At 39.2% G+C, this 17,163-nt stretch overlaps 1 protein-coding gene across 1 annotated transcript in view; it reads right to left on the bottom strand.

Moving 5' to 3' along the window:
* The window catches only part of RLF (RLF zinc finger), a 62,402-nt gene that overhangs the window by 5,345 nt on the left and 39,894 nt on the right, over positions 1-17,163 (bottom strand). The window contains exons 6-7 of the mRNA XM_008151187.2: positions 10,450-10,586; positions 7,625-7,766 (exon numbers count right to left, since the gene is read on the bottom strand). Coding sequence (XP_008149409.1) covers positions 7,625-7,766; positions 10,450-10,586 — 279 coding nt within the window. The remainder of the gene's footprint in view (positions 1-7,624; positions 7,767-10,449; positions 10,587-17,163) is intronic.

Genomic DNA, 17,163 nt, shown 5'->3' with positions numbered 1-17,163 from the left:
ATCAAAAAATCTCCCTATAGCATTAGGTTCTCAGAAACTAATAAAAAAAAAAATCAGGAAAAGTATCTGATAATTTGTGATAAAAGGTTAATGCATACAAAATGACTTTTAAAAATATTTTTATTGGGGGAGAAACCAAGATGGCGGCATAGGTAAACACCTAAACTGCTGCCTCGCACAACTTTCAAAACTACAACTAAAAGACAAAACGTCTATCACCCAGAACCACGGGAAAGCTGGCTGAGTGGAAAGAGAAAAGAGCATTGAGACATGCATAAGCACTGAAAAGCTGAGGTACGGAGGTGTGCGAATCGGGCTGGCGGCAGGTGTCTGGGTGCACTGCTTTCTTCAACCCAAAGGGAGACAAGCTCCCGATTACTCTGAACTCCAGTTTCTGGGGAAACGCTGGGGACCCAAACTCCTACAGGGAGAAGCTGGACTGTCTGCCATTGGGTTGGAAAGTGAGGGTGACTTTCTTGCAGAGGTGCGCCCAGCAATCATTGTTTACTGCGCCGGGGTGCAGGACGCGGGGACTTGGAAATGCAGAGACGGCTGACTGGCAGCCATCACTGTTTGCCACGCCCTAGCCTAGTGACTCCCTGAGACCCTGCCCCGCACAATCTACAAACCCACCCAAGCTCCACGCAGTGGTTTTTGTATATAAATGGCCTGCCCTATCGCAGCTTAACCTAACAAACTGCAGCTCTGGTCAGACAGCTCCAAAACCTCCAAACCCCAAGCAAAGAGGAGAAAACTGTAGTTCTCACTGTAGCTCCTGTTGTGTGGCCTCAGACAAAGCCACCCTACCAACTCAGGGAAGCAGCAAAAATGCGGAGACAACAAAACAGATCACAAACGAAAGAAATGGAGGAAAACAAATGACTCGATATAAAGTTCAAAACCACGGTTATAAGGTTTTTCAAGAATTTCCTAGAAAAGGCCGATAAATTTAACGAGACCCTTGAGGATATGAAAACGAGCCAACTAGAAATTAAACATACACTGACTGAAATAAAAAAATATTATACAGAGACCCAACAGCAGACTAGAGGAACGCAAGAATCAAGTCAAAGATTTGAAATACAAAGAAGCAAAAAACATTCAACCGGGAAAGCAAAAAGAAAAAAGAATCCAAAAATTTGAAGATAGTGTAAGAAGCCTCTGGGACAACTTCAAGTGTACCAACATCAGAATTATGGGGGTGCCAGAAGAAGAGAGAGAGCAAGATACTGAAAACCTATTTGAAGAAATAATGACTGAAAACTTCCCCCACCTGGTGAAAGAAATAGACTTACAAGTCCAGGAAGTGCACAGAACCCCAAACAAAAGGAATCCAAAGAGGACCACACCAAGACACATCATAATTAAAATGCCAAGGGCAAAAGACAAAGAGAGAATATTAAAAGCAGCAAAAGAAAAAGTTAATTACCTACAAGGGAGCACCCATACAATTGTCAGCTGATTTCTCAACAGAAACTATGCAGGCCAGATGGGAGTGGCAAGAAATATTCAAAGTGATGAATAGCAAGAACCTACAACCAAGATTACTCTACCTAGCAAAGTTATCATTCAGAATTGAAGGGCAGATAAAGAGCTTCAAAGATAAGAAAAAGCTAAAGGAGTTCATCACCACCAAACCAGTATTATATGAAATGCTGAAAGGTATTCTTTAAGAAGAGAAAGAAGAAGAAAAAAGTAAAGATAAAAATTATGAACAACCAATACATAATTATCAACAAGTGAATCTAAAAATCAAGTGAATTAAAAATCTGAGGAACGGAATAAACTGGTGAATATAATAGAATCAGGGGCATAGAATGGGAGTGGATTGATAATTCTCAGGGGGGAAGGGGTGTGAGGGGTATGGGAAGAGACTGGACAAAAATCATACACCTATGGATGAGGACAGTGGGGGGGAGGTAAGGGCAGAAGGTGGGGTGGGAACCGGGTGGAGGGGAGCTATAGGGGGAAAAAGGAAAAACAATTGTAATAATCTGAACAATAAAGACATTAAATTAAAAAATATATATTTTTATTGATTTTAGAAAGGAATGAAGAGGGATAGAAACATCAATGATGAGAGAGTATCATTGATGGACAGCTTCCTGCACACCCCCCACTGGGGATCAAGCCCGCAACCAGGGCATGTGTCCTTGACCAGAATTGAACCCGGGACCATCAGTCCACAGGCCGACACTCTATCCACTGAACCAAACCAGTTAGGGGCAAGATGACTTTTTTATAGGAGGGGCTGAAATGAAATGGGAAAATAATCTGAGCAAAGTAAAGTGGGATCATATTGACAGAGTAGCTTAAAATGCATTACTTAAGAGCATAGAATTTCGAGTTGGATTTTGACTGTCTTTAAACCCCAGCTTCACTATAGTGACAAGTTCTTAACTCCTCTATGCCTCAGTTTCCTCATCTGTAGAATGATAACAGTAGTGGTAATATTAGATTTTCCTAGCATTGTAATAAAACTGAATTAAGATAATATAAATTACTACAATGTTGGCACATAAATATTCAACAGAATACCATGTGAAATAACTGAGGATAGCCCTAACCGGTTTGTCTCAGTGGATAGAGCAATGGCCTGCGGACTGAAATGTCCCGGGATTGATTCGTCAACGGCATGTACCTTGGTTGCGGGCACATTCCCGGTGGGAGGTGTGCAGGAGGCAGCTAATTAATGTTTCTCTCTCATCGATGTTTCTAACTCTCTATCCCTCTCCCTTCCTCTCTGTAAAAAATCAATAAAATATGTTAAAAAAAACACTGAGGATGAATTCCACTGTTCAAATCAGTAATTAATCTGCTAGACTATTTTTTCCAATGTTGGGCACCATTCAAAATGCTGGAAACACAAAGAAGTAATTGCCATAAATTTACAGAACCCTTAATATATCCTAAGCACTATTCTAAATAAGCATACATTATCCTCAGTTTATAAATGAAGAAACCAAGGCTCAGAAGGTTAGTTGCCCAATGGCACTAGCTGGTGAGCAGAGGAGCAAAGATTTAAACTTAAAGCAATCTTTTTCCAGAGCCTGAGTTCTTAACCACTTCATAGCATAAACTGATTCCAAAACTTAACTGACTTTGCTATATCCCATGTGCCCTTAATCCAATACAATATGCCAAGCCACTCTTTGTTCCTTCAGCTTCTTGGTTTAATTTATGCATGTCCATCAATTTCTTCTAAATTCAGATCCACATTCCACATCCTAATTCTAATTTATTCACCAATCCTTTAACAAGTAATTGCTTGACATATCTGTTCAGAATGTATAATAGTTATTTCTAGGTGTTGGTTTGTGTGTTTTTTAAGTATTCACACTGACTTCACAAATTTTACCATTTAATAAACAAGATTAGGCTGTTTTAAAAAAGGGGGTGTTCCAAAAGACATTAAGTAATAATAATTTGTTGAGAAACCATGATTTAAAAATTTACTTGGCTTTCTCCAAGTCATCTGTGCTCTAATTTACAAATGATATTCTGATATCACATTATGCAATTTGTCAAGATTGATCTAGTCCTGCCCTAGTTGGTTTGGCTCAGTGGATAGAGCGTCGGCCTGCAGACCAAAGGGTTCCAGTTTCGATTTTGATGAAGGGCATGTTGCAGGCTCCTCGGGCTCTGGCCCTGGTCGGAGGCAACCAATCGATGTGTTTCTCTCACATTGATATTTCTGTCTTTCCTCTCTCTTCCACTATCCCTTAAAAAAAAAAAAAAAATCAATGGAAAAATATCCTCAGGTGAGGATTAACAACAAATAATAAGTAAAAATTAAAAAAAAAAAAAAAAGATTTGTCTAGTCCTGACTCTGCTGCAAACTAAGTGTATGATCCTTACAAATCACACATGTTTTACAAAACAGTAGTACCATATGTTTCACCAAAAGGGCCCCATGATCAAATGAACTGGATTCAAAATGATCCCTCTTCTTATACCTTCCACTTCAAAATATAACGACATCTACATTAATTCTGTCATACTATTTTGAAAGTCTTGAGACCCTGGATTCTCTAAAGTAATCCCTTCCATTTATGACTTTCTCAAGTCATAGAATTAAAATTTAACTACTCTGAACACCTTTAAATAATAATCTGTCTTAAGCTCTTTATTTCTAGAAAATTGAAGCCCAGAAAATAAAGAGGTACTGTGACAAGGCCTTCTCCATTATACACTGTTGCTATCTGCAACAGACCTAATGCCCACACCAACTTTTCAGCATCATTATCCCTTTCCATCCCAAGGGCTATCTGACTGGTTGCTAGTTGTCTCCTGATATCCTTTCCCCTTCTCTTCTACAAAAACAGATCACCTGCTGGCCCAGTGGGCTCAGTGGTTGAGCGTCCATCTATGAACCAGGAGGTTATGATTCGATTCCTAGTCAGGGCACATGCCCAGGTAGCAGGCTCAATATTGCAGGAGGCAGCCAATGGATGATTCTCTCTCATCATTGATGTTTCTCTCTCTCTCTCCCTTCCTCTTTCTGAAAATAAATAGAAACATATTTAAAAAAACAAAAAAAAAAACCCAGACCACCTGATTTTTATCTGGTTATAAAGTCACCCAGAATAATAAATATATCTCCTAGCCTCCCTTGCAGCTAGATGTGGCTGTGTGTGTGTGTGTGTGTGTGTGTGTGTGTGTGTGTGTCTGGAATGAGGAAAGGTGTGTCAGAGTATGCTTTGTCCCCCACCTCCCTTCTTGCTATCTGGAATGGAGACATCATAGCTAGGATCGGATCCCTTTTTATTTATTCAAATCATAAGAGAAAGTTTTTTTAGAAAGTTACAGAGGTAGTCGAAGTGAGCCAGCTGGGCTTCATAGGCTCAGTGAACAAGTTACAGAAGCAAAAGAAGGGCCTTTGGAGCTTGGGTGAGAGAAAGGCAAAGGTAATGTGTGTGTGTGGGGGGGGGGGGCCACGAAGGGGGAGGGGAGGGAAAGTTCTGAGTGTGCTCCCAAGCTGGAGAGAGCACTTTGGAATAATTTTTAGAATATGAGATGGAAGTTATTTATTGATGAAGACAAAAGGAATCTGGGTTTCCGATATGTGGAGCCACTGAAGCAACCCTGGCCTGTCTACCTGGATTATCTCCTACATGAGAGAGGGAGGAACTTCTATCTTCTTTAGACCACTACTATTATGGAATTTCTACCATTCACAGAACTAGATCAAAACTGATTTAGGTTAGGTTAGCCTCTCTCTTTTAAAAAGCTAGAAACAAGTTTCTCCATTTGAAAGAAATTCTACGCTCACTCCCCTTCCATGTACCAGTCCATATTTTCTATTCTTTAGACCAAATATCATAAATAGGGTTATAGTAAAAAGTATCCTAGACTGGGATTAAGAGAAATGGGTTCAGGTTATACAGATGTACATCAAATTCCTGGGTCCGAGTTAGAAACCCACTATTCCTAATCCTCTAGCAATTCTTGTGGTAAGTAGAATTCTAAGAAGATCCTCAGTGATTCTAAGAAGGCCCTCATCTTTGTATAATCTCATTCCCTTGAGTGTAAATGGAACCTGTAAATATGATGAGGTTTTATTCCTATGATTGTATTATGTTATATGGCAAAAGGCTTCTGCAGATGTAATTAAGATCCCAATTCAGTTGATCTTTAGATGGAATACCTAAGTGGGCTTGACCTAATCACCTGATCTCTTTAAATCTAAGTCTGGAAGTCAGATGGAAGAGGTCAGTTTTGAAGGAAGAGGATTCTTAGTGCTTTTCCTGGCTTTAAAATAAAGGCATGGAATGAGGGAGGTTTTAGGAGCTGAAAACAGACTATGGCTGATATCCTTCAAGAAAATTAGGACCCGAATATAGTCAACAATTAACCCTTTGCACTCGCTTGCTTTTTTCTCGATTCCTTTATTCTACTCGGGATTTAATTTTTTAAATAACTCAGATTTTACAAAGCACGGCAGTAGAATAAAAAACTGGAGTTTCTTTTCACACAAACTTATTTATTTGGATTTTTTAATATTTCAAATTATTGATACATTCAAAGAGTAATTTTAATCTCGACATCCGAGTGCAAAAGGTTAAGAATGAGCTTAAAAGCAGATTTTCTACAGCACATCCAGATAAAAACAGCCTGACCAAACATCTCAATCTCAGCCTTGTGATACTCTACGCAGTGAACCTTGCCACACTGTGTTGGACTTCTGTACTACAAAAATGTGAGCTGATAAATGAGTGCTGTTTTAAGTGCTAACTTTGTGGTAATTTTTTATGCGGCAATAGAATATAACATTTTCCTTAAAGATTAAAAAACAAAAATTTTAAAAGGCCAGTTGTAACACTGAATTTTTAAAATAAGGTAAGTTCTATAACTATTTGAACATGTTCTTTCTGTGATAGGAGACACAACTTCATTCACAGTCATCCTACCTAATAAAATAGTAATATGCAAATTGACCACACCTTCACTATGCCCAAGCCACACCCACTAGCCAAAGCCACGCCCGCCAGCCAATCAGGGCGAGTATGCAAATTACCCAACAAAGATGGTGGTTAATTTGCATATGCGGAGGGAGGGAGGAGTGAAGACTGAAGACAACTTAGAAGGAAGAGGGAGGAAAAGTGAAAAGGTGGCTGCCAGAGGGAAAGCCCGGGCGGGGCGGGGCAGGGTGGGCGGCAGCGGCGCGAGGGTGCAGGCGCAGCGGCCGCAATGGCGGCGACGGCGGCAGCGCACCTGGCCGTAGCGGCCGCTTGCAGGATTCTTCCTGCAAATGGGCTACCAGTTAGAAATAATTATCACCTAACTTATTTGACCATGAATTTGCTTCTGACAATTGAAGTAACCCATAAAACATACCCATTATAGATATGGGTATATGAAGAATTAAATAATGACAAGATAATAAAAACAAAACAAAATAGAGAATAGTGTAAGACTCACCTCAAACCTCTAGGCTAGTAGTCATAGCATATAGGATGAGGCAAAAGTAGGTTTGCAGTTGTTCATACGGAAAATAGCGTAATAATTAATACAAGATGAACTGTATGTTGCATACTCACAACTTTTGCCCCACCCTGAATATCTATAAGGCTTAACTCAAAAAACACAGTTTTTATATATGGCAATTCAATTCATTTTTGGAAATATTTACTTCCTAAAAATATCTAACTTATTTCCTATTTGCACAGAAGTTTATAATTTGTGTCGATTTGATTCTGGAACTGTTCTATTACTCCATATCCCAGAAAAATGTATCATTACATCTTCAAGAAGCTGGAAATGCAATTATATTTTCTTCATTTATAATTATTATGTTAATTTGCAAACAAACATGCCTTATAATTATTATGTTAATTTGCAAAAAATATAGAACACTGTTTTAGGAAAAGCAGATGTAGGGTGATTGAGGTGACAGCAAAGAAACAATCTTCCTTTCCTCCAATGGTCTATCATATCAAATTACTATATTCCATTAAGAAAGGAGGTCAATCTTCAGAAACAGTTAAGATATGTCCAACTTCATAACTGTATTAAACCCCAATATTCCTCATTTTTCCTTATTTAAAAGGAGTTGCCTGAGAGTTATCTCCCCCCTCATTTCTTCCCTCCAACACAATCAGCATAAAAAGCATAAATTACTCACTTCAGTCTGTACAACTCTAATGAGGCAAAATAAATGCTGCTGTGTTTTAGCTATGACACCAAACTGACGACAGCGCTCCAAGAAAGTGTCTATAGAAGGGTCAATTCTTCTTTGCAGTTTACTCCAAAAGAGAGTCAATTCCCTATAAAACAAAAAATTAAGGTAAAACACTTAAAGCAACTGGTATCTGCTATAAACCTCTCCATCCCATTTTTTGGAATGTCATGATGTATCTGGCCAGCATCGAACTATGAACCAGGAGTTCAAGGTTCACTTCCCCATCAGGCACATGCCGGGGCTGCAGGCTCGATCCCCAGGGTGTTCATGAGGCAGCTGATCAATGATTCTCTCTCATCACTGATATTTAACTCTCACTCCCTCTCACTTCCTCTCTGAAATCAGTAAAAGTTTATTTTTAAAAAATAATCAACCAATGAATGCGTAAATAAGTGGAACAACAAATTTCTCTCTCTAGTCAATAAAATAAATGTTTAAAATTAAGTGACTGCTTTTATTATCATACCCAACTTTACTGTCATATTTTTACAAATATCTCTTGTCAAAAATACCACTTTAAAAAAAGTCTTTGTAAAACAATAGAAGGGTAAAAAAAAGTTTCCAAAATCTTAAATTTTAGATTATATTTCTCTTTGAATTGCTTTGAAGGAGCTTACTTTTAACAAAATGTGAAGTGATTTTAAGATTTTCTTTTCTCATTATAGCTCCTTGGGAGGCCAATAAGAGGGAAATCCCTATTAATCCTTTCCTGCTCCAGGGAACAGTACTAATCCTAGAGCCACTAACATCCTTAGAAGGGCTAATGGTAGCAGAGTAAAGAGAAGAAAGAAAAAGTATGGGTCACTATAAAAGGGAAGCTGTATCAGGGTTATTAAAAGAACTGTGTTGACTGTAGTTTTAAAAATAGTTTATAACACATCCATATGTGATTTAATGTATTCTTTGCACTGAAAACCTAACTATAACTAGCAGATAGTTTTTCATTAGAGGCAGAGGTTAACTGTGACAAGAAAAATAAGAGTTTGTTCTTCAAGTGAATACATCTGTTTTACTGAAGGTAAAAATCTCTAATCTCTAACGCAGGCGTCCTCAAACTACGGCCCGCGGGCCACATGCGGCCCGCCGAGGACATTTATCCGGCCCACTGGGTATTTTTGCCATTTTGTTTTTTTACTTCAAAATAAGATATGTGCAGTGTGCATAGGAATTTGTTCATAGTTTTTTGTTTTTTTTTAAACTATAGTCCGGCCCTCCAACGGTCTGAGGGACAGTGTACTGGCCCCGTTTAAAAAGTTTGAGGACCCCTGCTCTAACGCATAAAAAACAACCACCTCTACTTGATTTAGTAATCAAAAACCTCACTGCTTCGCCCTGGGTGGTGTGACTCAGTGGTCAGAGATGGACAAAGGTTTGATTCCCAGTCAAGGGCACGTACCTGGGTTGCAGGAGGCAATGATGTCTCTCTCTCATATCAATGTCCGTCTACCTCCCCCGCCCCCCTCCCTACCTTCCATTCTAAAAATCAATGGGAAAAAATCTTTGGGTGAGGATTAACAACAACTAGAACAACAAAAAACCTCACTGCTTCTTAATCATTTTTTAGATATCATCCACAATGATTACAAAATATATTTTAAGCCCCTATCCCACATAACTTTGGCATAGGGACTTGGTGGTAAAGACTGCCATTTGAATTAGTCAAAAATTCGAGACCTTGGGCAATCACAAGACTTCTCTCTCTAATCTCTCTGATCTTCCACTGCCTACCTCATCTATGAAATGATTATTATGAGTGGGTGAAATAATTTACAGTACTCAAGTAATATTTCTACATAAAATAGTAAACAAAAAGAAATATAGTGATATACAAAATGCTAATAACATAAAATTATGCAAATATACACAGACACTGCAAAGGGAGATGAAGGCTAACGTGTACAAAAGGGTTTATTAGGTTTTTCTATAAACAAAATGCTCATTTCAACTTCAGGGCATCTTTAGTTTCTAAAATACTCAAGGCTCCTCTAATTAAGGTAATGCACAAATCCAATCTATTCTTTGAATTAAAGCTCATATACTTTTCTTAAACACTGGTGTACAGTGAAAATCTTTTTCTAACCTCCTATAACATTACCCATACCACTAATCTGATTTATTATTGACAGACTCCTGCATTTTAGAGGTTTCATCTGTATCAGGTTTGTCTTCTGACCTAAATAGACTCAATACAGTTAGAATGAAAGAACCATGGGTGACACCTATTGTTTTCTTTTTAACAACTAAGTTCTCAGGAGGCAAACAAGATATAAAATGGAATTAAAACCAAAATAATGCAATTCTGCAATATAGTACCAAAGTTGGGAAAGAAATTACTATTCAAATGGATTACCTTCTCTAGTGCAAGTCTGATCTAAAAACCTAGATGAGTAGGTTTCCACATAAGAGGAGAAAAGTGACTACAGAAGATATAATAAACGTAAAGGAAAACAACCTAACTCCAATATGTTTCATAGTGCCATAGTTTTACCTTCAAAGAAAAAGGCACATATTAGAGTTAACAAACAACCTTCTATGGGATGACAAAGATAAGCTCAAACTTTTTACCCTTTATTTTTTGACTCTTTCAGAAAAGATTAAACCAATGCTATCATTAATTAAATGGGTTAGCTTATAAACAAAATTTTATTCACAAGTCATCATTTAATTTGTTTAGACTTTAAATTTGAAACAAACCAATGTTTTACATAAACCCTAAATGTTATACTATGCACTAACAAATAAAGGAAATAAAAAGTAAATATACTTACCAAGAACAATATACATTTGCAGTTTGGAGCTGCTGGGTAAGGTAAGTCGTACAAAGAACAAATGCTGTGTTATCCTGACCCTCGGATTCCAGATTACATATGATGTCCAATATTTCCTTGCAGTCGACCTTTGCAATCTATCAAAAATGAGATGAGTAAGTAAAAAAGAAAATGGTGACTTTCCTGAACACTTTGTTGTATAACATAAAGCTTCCATTTTGATAATTGGTGAGGCAAGAATTAGATAAAATTTTCTTCGATGACCTAATGGCTGAGTTTTATAGAATGAAATATTTTATATACGAAAATATTAAACAGAGAAGAGAACAGATACTATAAGAAGTTCCACTGCAGTCCCAACATGATAAAAACATTTTAGTACAGTTAAAAAAAAATTACTCATGAACATTGCTACTATCTAAATGAGTCAAATTATGTAGACTAACTTCAGGTCATTTTCAGCTGAAATACCATCATATTCCCCATTTTTTATTTTGTTTTCAATCTTATTCAAGTCGCTCCAATTACAGATAGAAAAACAAAGGGCTTACCCTTGCTGCCAGTAGGGCTAGAGGAAGACAACTGAGAAACTGTTTTAAATATAAATGCTATATTAACATATCATTTTTTCATATAAATAAGGAAAAAATATTGTGGGTGAGTTTTTCAAACTGAAACACTTATATATCTTTTTCATTTACACTATTTATGGGAATCTTAAAAAACAAACAAACAAAAACAACCTCTGGGCAAATCAGTAAAATTTTCTAGGGCTTTTTTTATATATTGACTAGTGGCCAGTGCACGAAATTTGTACGGGGGGTGGGGAGGGCTGTCCCTCAGCTCAGCCTGCACCCTCTCCAATGTGGGACCCCTCGGGGGATGTCTGACTGCCGGTTTAGGCCCGTTCCCTGTGGGATCAGGCCTAAACCGGCAGTCGACATCCATTTCGCAATCCGGGACTGCTGGCTCCTAACTGCTCACCTGCCTGCCTGCCTGATCACCCCTAACCACTCTGCCTGCCAGCCTTCTCGTCCCCAGCTGTCCCCCCTTGCCGGCCTGATCACCCCCAACTGCCCCTCCCACTCGCCCCCAACTGCCCCCCCTGCCGACCTGCTTGCCCCCAACTGGCCTCCCAGGCCGGCTTGATCACCCCCAACTGCCCTCCCCTCCTGGCCTGATCACCCCTAACTGCCTCTGCCTCAGCCCCGCTTTGTCTGGAAGGTCTCCTGGTCTAATTAGCATATTACCCTTTTATTAGTATAGATAAAATAGGAGAATAAAACCTCTAAAGGTCCTTTCTCTCTACTTTATCATGTCCCTGTCTTAATAAGCAGAATGTAAAGAACATAATCTATTTCATGATTGCTTCAGTATTATAAATGGTCGGGGCGCGTGCAGGAGGCAACCAATCAATGTGTTTCTCTCACATCCATGTTTCTCTCTGTCTTTCCTCTTTCTTCCACTCTCTAAAAGATCAATGGAAAAATATCCTCAGGTGAGGATTAACAAAAAAAAAAAAAAGAAAGAAAGAAACATCAATAATGAGAGAATTGTCCATGGGCTGCTTCCTGCATAGGCCCCCTACTGGGAATTGATACTGCAACCTGGGCATGTGCCCTGACCTGCAATCAAACCAGGACCTCCTGTTTCATAAGTTGATGCCCAACCACTGAGCAACACCAGCTGGGCAATTTTTGTTGTTCTTCTTCTTAAATATGGTTCCTCTCCCTAGGGTTTATGGATATTTTAAATAATATATTGTGGCAACTTTGGATATCTGATTCCCCCATCTCTTTAGGGTTTGTTATTGTTACTATTTATTTATTTAGTGACTTTCCTGGAATAATTCTGTTAAAGTCTATATACTTTGTCATGTGTGGCCACTATAAGTCTTTGCTCAGTTTGCTTAATGGTCAGCTACATATTCAACATATTCAGATTTGTTTAAATGCCTTGAACAAGTAGGTCTCTCTGCTTTTGACAAGCAGCTGTGTTTGTGTTAGGGCCGTGGTCGGCAAACTGCAGCTCGTGAGCCACATGCGGCTCTTTGGACCCTTGAGTGTGGCTCTTCCACAAAATACCACAGCCCGGGCGAGTCTATTTTGAAGAAGTGGCATTAGAAGAAGTTTAAGTTTAAAAAATTTGGCTCTCAAAAGAAATTTCAATCGTTGTACTGTTGATATTTGGCTCTGTTGACTAATGAGTTTGCCGACCACTGTGTTAGGGGGGCATGCTTTCAACATATCAGTAGGCAGTTTACAACTTTGCCCTTAATTTCCTAGTTGTATAGAGCCCCAAGTTAAACAAGAGGTGAGGGATTAGGGCCTTCTCAGGTCATTCCTTAGTAGACACATAGTCCTGTACATGCATGTTACTTTCCAGAATCCTAGGAATATATCAGAGGTTTTCAAAGTCCCCTATCCCAGTTTTTCTTCTTAATTTTTTGACCAATCTCTTGTTAACCTGACTAGTTAGTAATGCCTCCTCAGACAACTGTCATGTTAATAAGTTATCACTAATTTTTTTTTGACACATATTCTCAAGACAGAGGTTTTGGCAGAGTAAACTTTTTAAAAAAAATCTATTTTTATTGATTTCAGAGAGGAAGGGAGAGGGAGAGAGATAGAAACATCAATGACAAGAGAGAATCATCAATCGGCTGCCTCCTGCATGCCCCCCACTGGGAATCAAGCCTGAAACTCAGGCATATGCCCTTGACCAGAATCGAACCCGGGACCCTTCAGTCCGCGGGCTGACACTCTGTCCACTGAGCCAAATCAGCCAGGGCCAGAGTAAACTCTTGAGTCAAATAAAGACAAGTCCTGAGAATGGAGCTTTTTAGAAAATTGCCAGATATGTCAAAGAGCGACAAGTCTCTGGGGATGGGCTTTTGCAGAGTTCCAAGACCATTCTGCTGCTTTCTTTTTTTTTTTTTTTAAATATATTTTATTGATTTTTTACAGAGAAAAAGGGAGAGGGATAGAGAGTTAGAAACATTGATGAGAGAGAAACATTGATCAGTTGCCTCCTGCACACCCCCTACTGGGGATGTGCCTGCAACCAAGGTACATGCCCTTGACTGGAATTGAACCTGAGACCCTTCAGTCCACAGGCTGACGCTCTATCCACTGAGCCAAACCAGTCAGGGCTCTGCTGCTTTCTTAAGTGGCTGCTAGGCTGCTGGTTTTTACAGCTACCGGAGTTTCAAAGTTGTTGTCAAGGTTACTGTGAAGTTGGTAGGGGACAGGTGGGAAGCAGGGAAAGTTAAAATGCCACCAAGCTTGCTGTTCTTACTGAAATTCATCTGTTTTTCTTGACTAAAACCTCCTAAGATTGTGGTAAGCCATTATGTAATTTCCAGAGTTCTGAAAAAGTAAATCTCATCCACTCTCTGATTTCAAATGCTGATGACTTGGAACTCTTAATTTCCAGCTCAGACCTCTCCCCTAAATCTCACATTGTGTGACTGCTCTCTGCTGCTCCTCTTCTTTGTGTTATTTATCTTTGAATCCCCAGTGCCAAGTAAAATCGTCCAATGAATATATGTTAAATGGTTGAAAGGCATGTCTATTATTTCTTACAATAACAAGTAAGTCTAAAATTATGTCAAAATAAAATGTCTAATTTTATTATTTAAAAAAATATCACCTTAGCTATTGTAAAAAATGAACTGTGGGGACAAGAGTAGATGCAATTATTAGACTTTCATGATAATCAACCAACTAAACATCAATAGTGGCATAAGAGATCATGGGTAAAGTATATTTTTCTTCCTCCGTTATTTTCATGCTTAGGCTACCAAGGTAAACTAGTATTCTGGCCAGTGACATAACTGAAATATTTTCAATCTAAAACAGAGGTTTTCAATCTAGAATTTTCCTGATCCATTCTGAGATATAATACAAATAATTTGTTTATAATAATATATTTTTAAAACTGAAACTGGTAAATGTCTTTTCAAAATGGAATTGAAGTGGATTTAATTATCCATATAAAAGATTCCTGTCACATGCACCCTTAACGTAGGAGAAAGGTAGGAGTTATAGTTAACAAGCCTATATTTCATGTAAACCTAGGCCTATCTTTGGGAGAGTTAAGTTCATAGACATCACTTGAAAAAAGGATTCTAAACATCTGGCTTCTTTTAAACTGTAGCAATACCACAGACCATCACTACATTGAGCGGTACCATGTGGGTTTCTACCCCCTCCTCCCTTTTTTTGGCTGTTAGCTGCCCTCCCAGCTGGAGATCTGCTTGGCTTTGGAGAGGAGCAGGTAAGGAGAAAGAGGACAGCAAGGCTGAGGGTCAAATGCTGGGACTCATAATTCATAGAGACTCACAGGACTGGGGACACCTCCAGAGACAGAGGCTAGGAGACAGGATAGGGGCTGGCTGACCTGAAGGAAGAGACTTGGGGTGCGGGGGTGGTATTTGCTTGGATGACTGGCAGATGAAGGAAGAGGTTGAGGGAGGGTGTTTGCTTGGATGACTGGAAGATGGAGGGATAACGACAAAGATTACTGCTGGGAGGAAGACAGATCTGGGGGAAATGTGTCAAGAGGGCAGCAAGGTCCCGTAAAGGGCGGGGGGGGGGGGGGGGGGCGCTCATAAATGCAGGAAGGAAGCCAGGGTCCATAGGAACAGGAAAGGGCTTAGGGAATTGATTAAGCTCAGCTCCAATCCCTGTGCCTTTCAGGCGCTCTGGAAGATGGAAGGCTCCAGAGTGGGGCACTGAGGAAAGTTGGGCAGGGCCCAAGGCCCAGGTTGGCTAGAGGAGATAAGGTGGCCAAGAAGCCAGTGGGTGATCTACATCAAAGGCAGCACAGAGACCTCCCAGGTAGTCGGTAGTAGGTAGTCAAAGGGAATGCAGTTGATGAGGGTGGGGTGGAGGCCTTCCACAAGGGCACATATAAGTTTTTTGAAGCAATAAATGGCCATTGATTCTTCTAGTTAAATCCAATGACTGTGTGTATCTAAGAGAAACTTATAATGTCCTACTGAATTTTTGAAAATGATGTCTAACTCTCCAAAATGACTGCACCAGTGTAATCATACATCAACCAAAACCCATACATCAACCAAAATCAATCAAAGTAACGCATGAAAGTGAGACTAGATGTGAGATCCAGAGACATACTAAGTCATGGGAAGATGCCTCTTCAAAGCAATTAAAAAAAAACATACCTCTGGTCTAGCCAGTGTGGCTCAGTGATTGAGGGTCAACCTATGAACCAGGGGGTCATGGTTTAATTCCCAGTCAGGGCACATGCCTGGAGCTCAATCCCCAGTAGGGGGTGTGCAGGAGGCAGCCACTCAATGTTTCTCTCTCATCATTTCTCTCTCTCCCTCTTCCTTCCTCTCTGAAATCAATAAAAATATGTATATTTTAAAAACACCTCTGCTTTAAAAGATAAAATATTTAAATTGATAAATTCTCAATTTCTTCAGAATGTCTTTTTACCTTTAGTGTATTTTTGAGTACATCTCATTCCCTATATGACCATAATGATAAAGTGAAATTAATTGGATTTTAATTTTAAATTTAATTAAATTTAATTATACAATGTTATTATTCCTTGATCCGGATTCATCTTTATCTTCTTTCTTATTTAAAATACACCTAGAATTTCCATGTTCGTGTTTACTTTTACTTCTACTCCCAAGCTGAATTCCCAGTGGGTCCTGTTTAAATGTATTTGCTATGTTTATCATTTATACCTAGTAACTGTGTCAATTCCCAACAGTATTAGACTGGTGAGTAAATTAGGCCCTGTTTGTCTATTCCTTTTCCCATCAAGAGAAGAAACAAGCCTTTGCTACTGTGGCTATTAACCACATTAAACACTAAAGATATAGTTCATTCAGGGACCAGGACTGAAATGGTCACCTACCCTAACTATGTCAAGAACTTTGCTGACAGATTTCTTGGTTCTTCATAATAATAGAAGTGCTTCATGTTTAAAACATGATTATCCTTCACACTGTATGTAGAAAACTTGATCTTTGCAAGGACTTTTTTTCAGTAGTAAAAAAAAAAAAAAGGAAACATCCACTTGGGACACTGGGCCATGGCCTAGTCTGTGACCTTCATTAAAATCTTTTCATATGTAAAATTAATAGCAATGTCATCGCATTCAATTCTAAATGGAAGTATTTACATACAAACTAGGACTTGAGGATTCCATGGAGTTCTGAATTTTGGCTTTCAAGCTGACCCTATCGATTCTTAATTGTATGGGTCTTCCCCAGCAGAGGTTTCCCATTACACACATCTATTACTGTGATACCCACAGGTGCCAAATGTTAAGTACTTGTATTCCCACCTGTTGCTCAAGTTAATTTGACTCTTCTGAACTCAGCTGAAGTAGATGGCAAAATATGCTGATTATTCTACCTTAGAACATATGCTGATTTTAAAGTAATGACACCAGTGATTCATTAGTATTTTTGCAAAGGAACTTTTAAAGATTCTTTTTGCCCTAGATGGAGAGGGGAGAGGAGAGAGGAGAGAGGAGAGAGGTTAGAGGTTAGAGGGGAGAGGGGAGAGGGGAGAGGGGGAGAGGGGGAGGGAGAGATAGATCTATGTGAGAGTGTAACATCAATCAGCTGCCTCCTGCACGACTCTAGCGGGTATGAAGCCCGCACCTGAGCATGTACCAGCCAGAGCTGTTCTGCTACTTTTGAGGAGAATAAAATGTAGGTAGCAACAA

The sequence above is a fragment of the Eptesicus fuscus genome, chromosome 9 (assembly GCF_027574615.1).
Source record: "Eptesicus fuscus isolate TK198812 chromosome 9, DD_ASM_mEF_20220401, whole genome shotgun sequence".
In the NCBI taxonomy this organism is placed as follows: Eukaryota; Metazoa; Chordata; class Mammalia; order Chiroptera; family Vespertilionidae; genus Eptesicus; species Eptesicus fuscus.
Note: the sequence above shows the minus strand (reverse complement) of the source record. Positions and strands in the feature narration are given on the sequence as shown.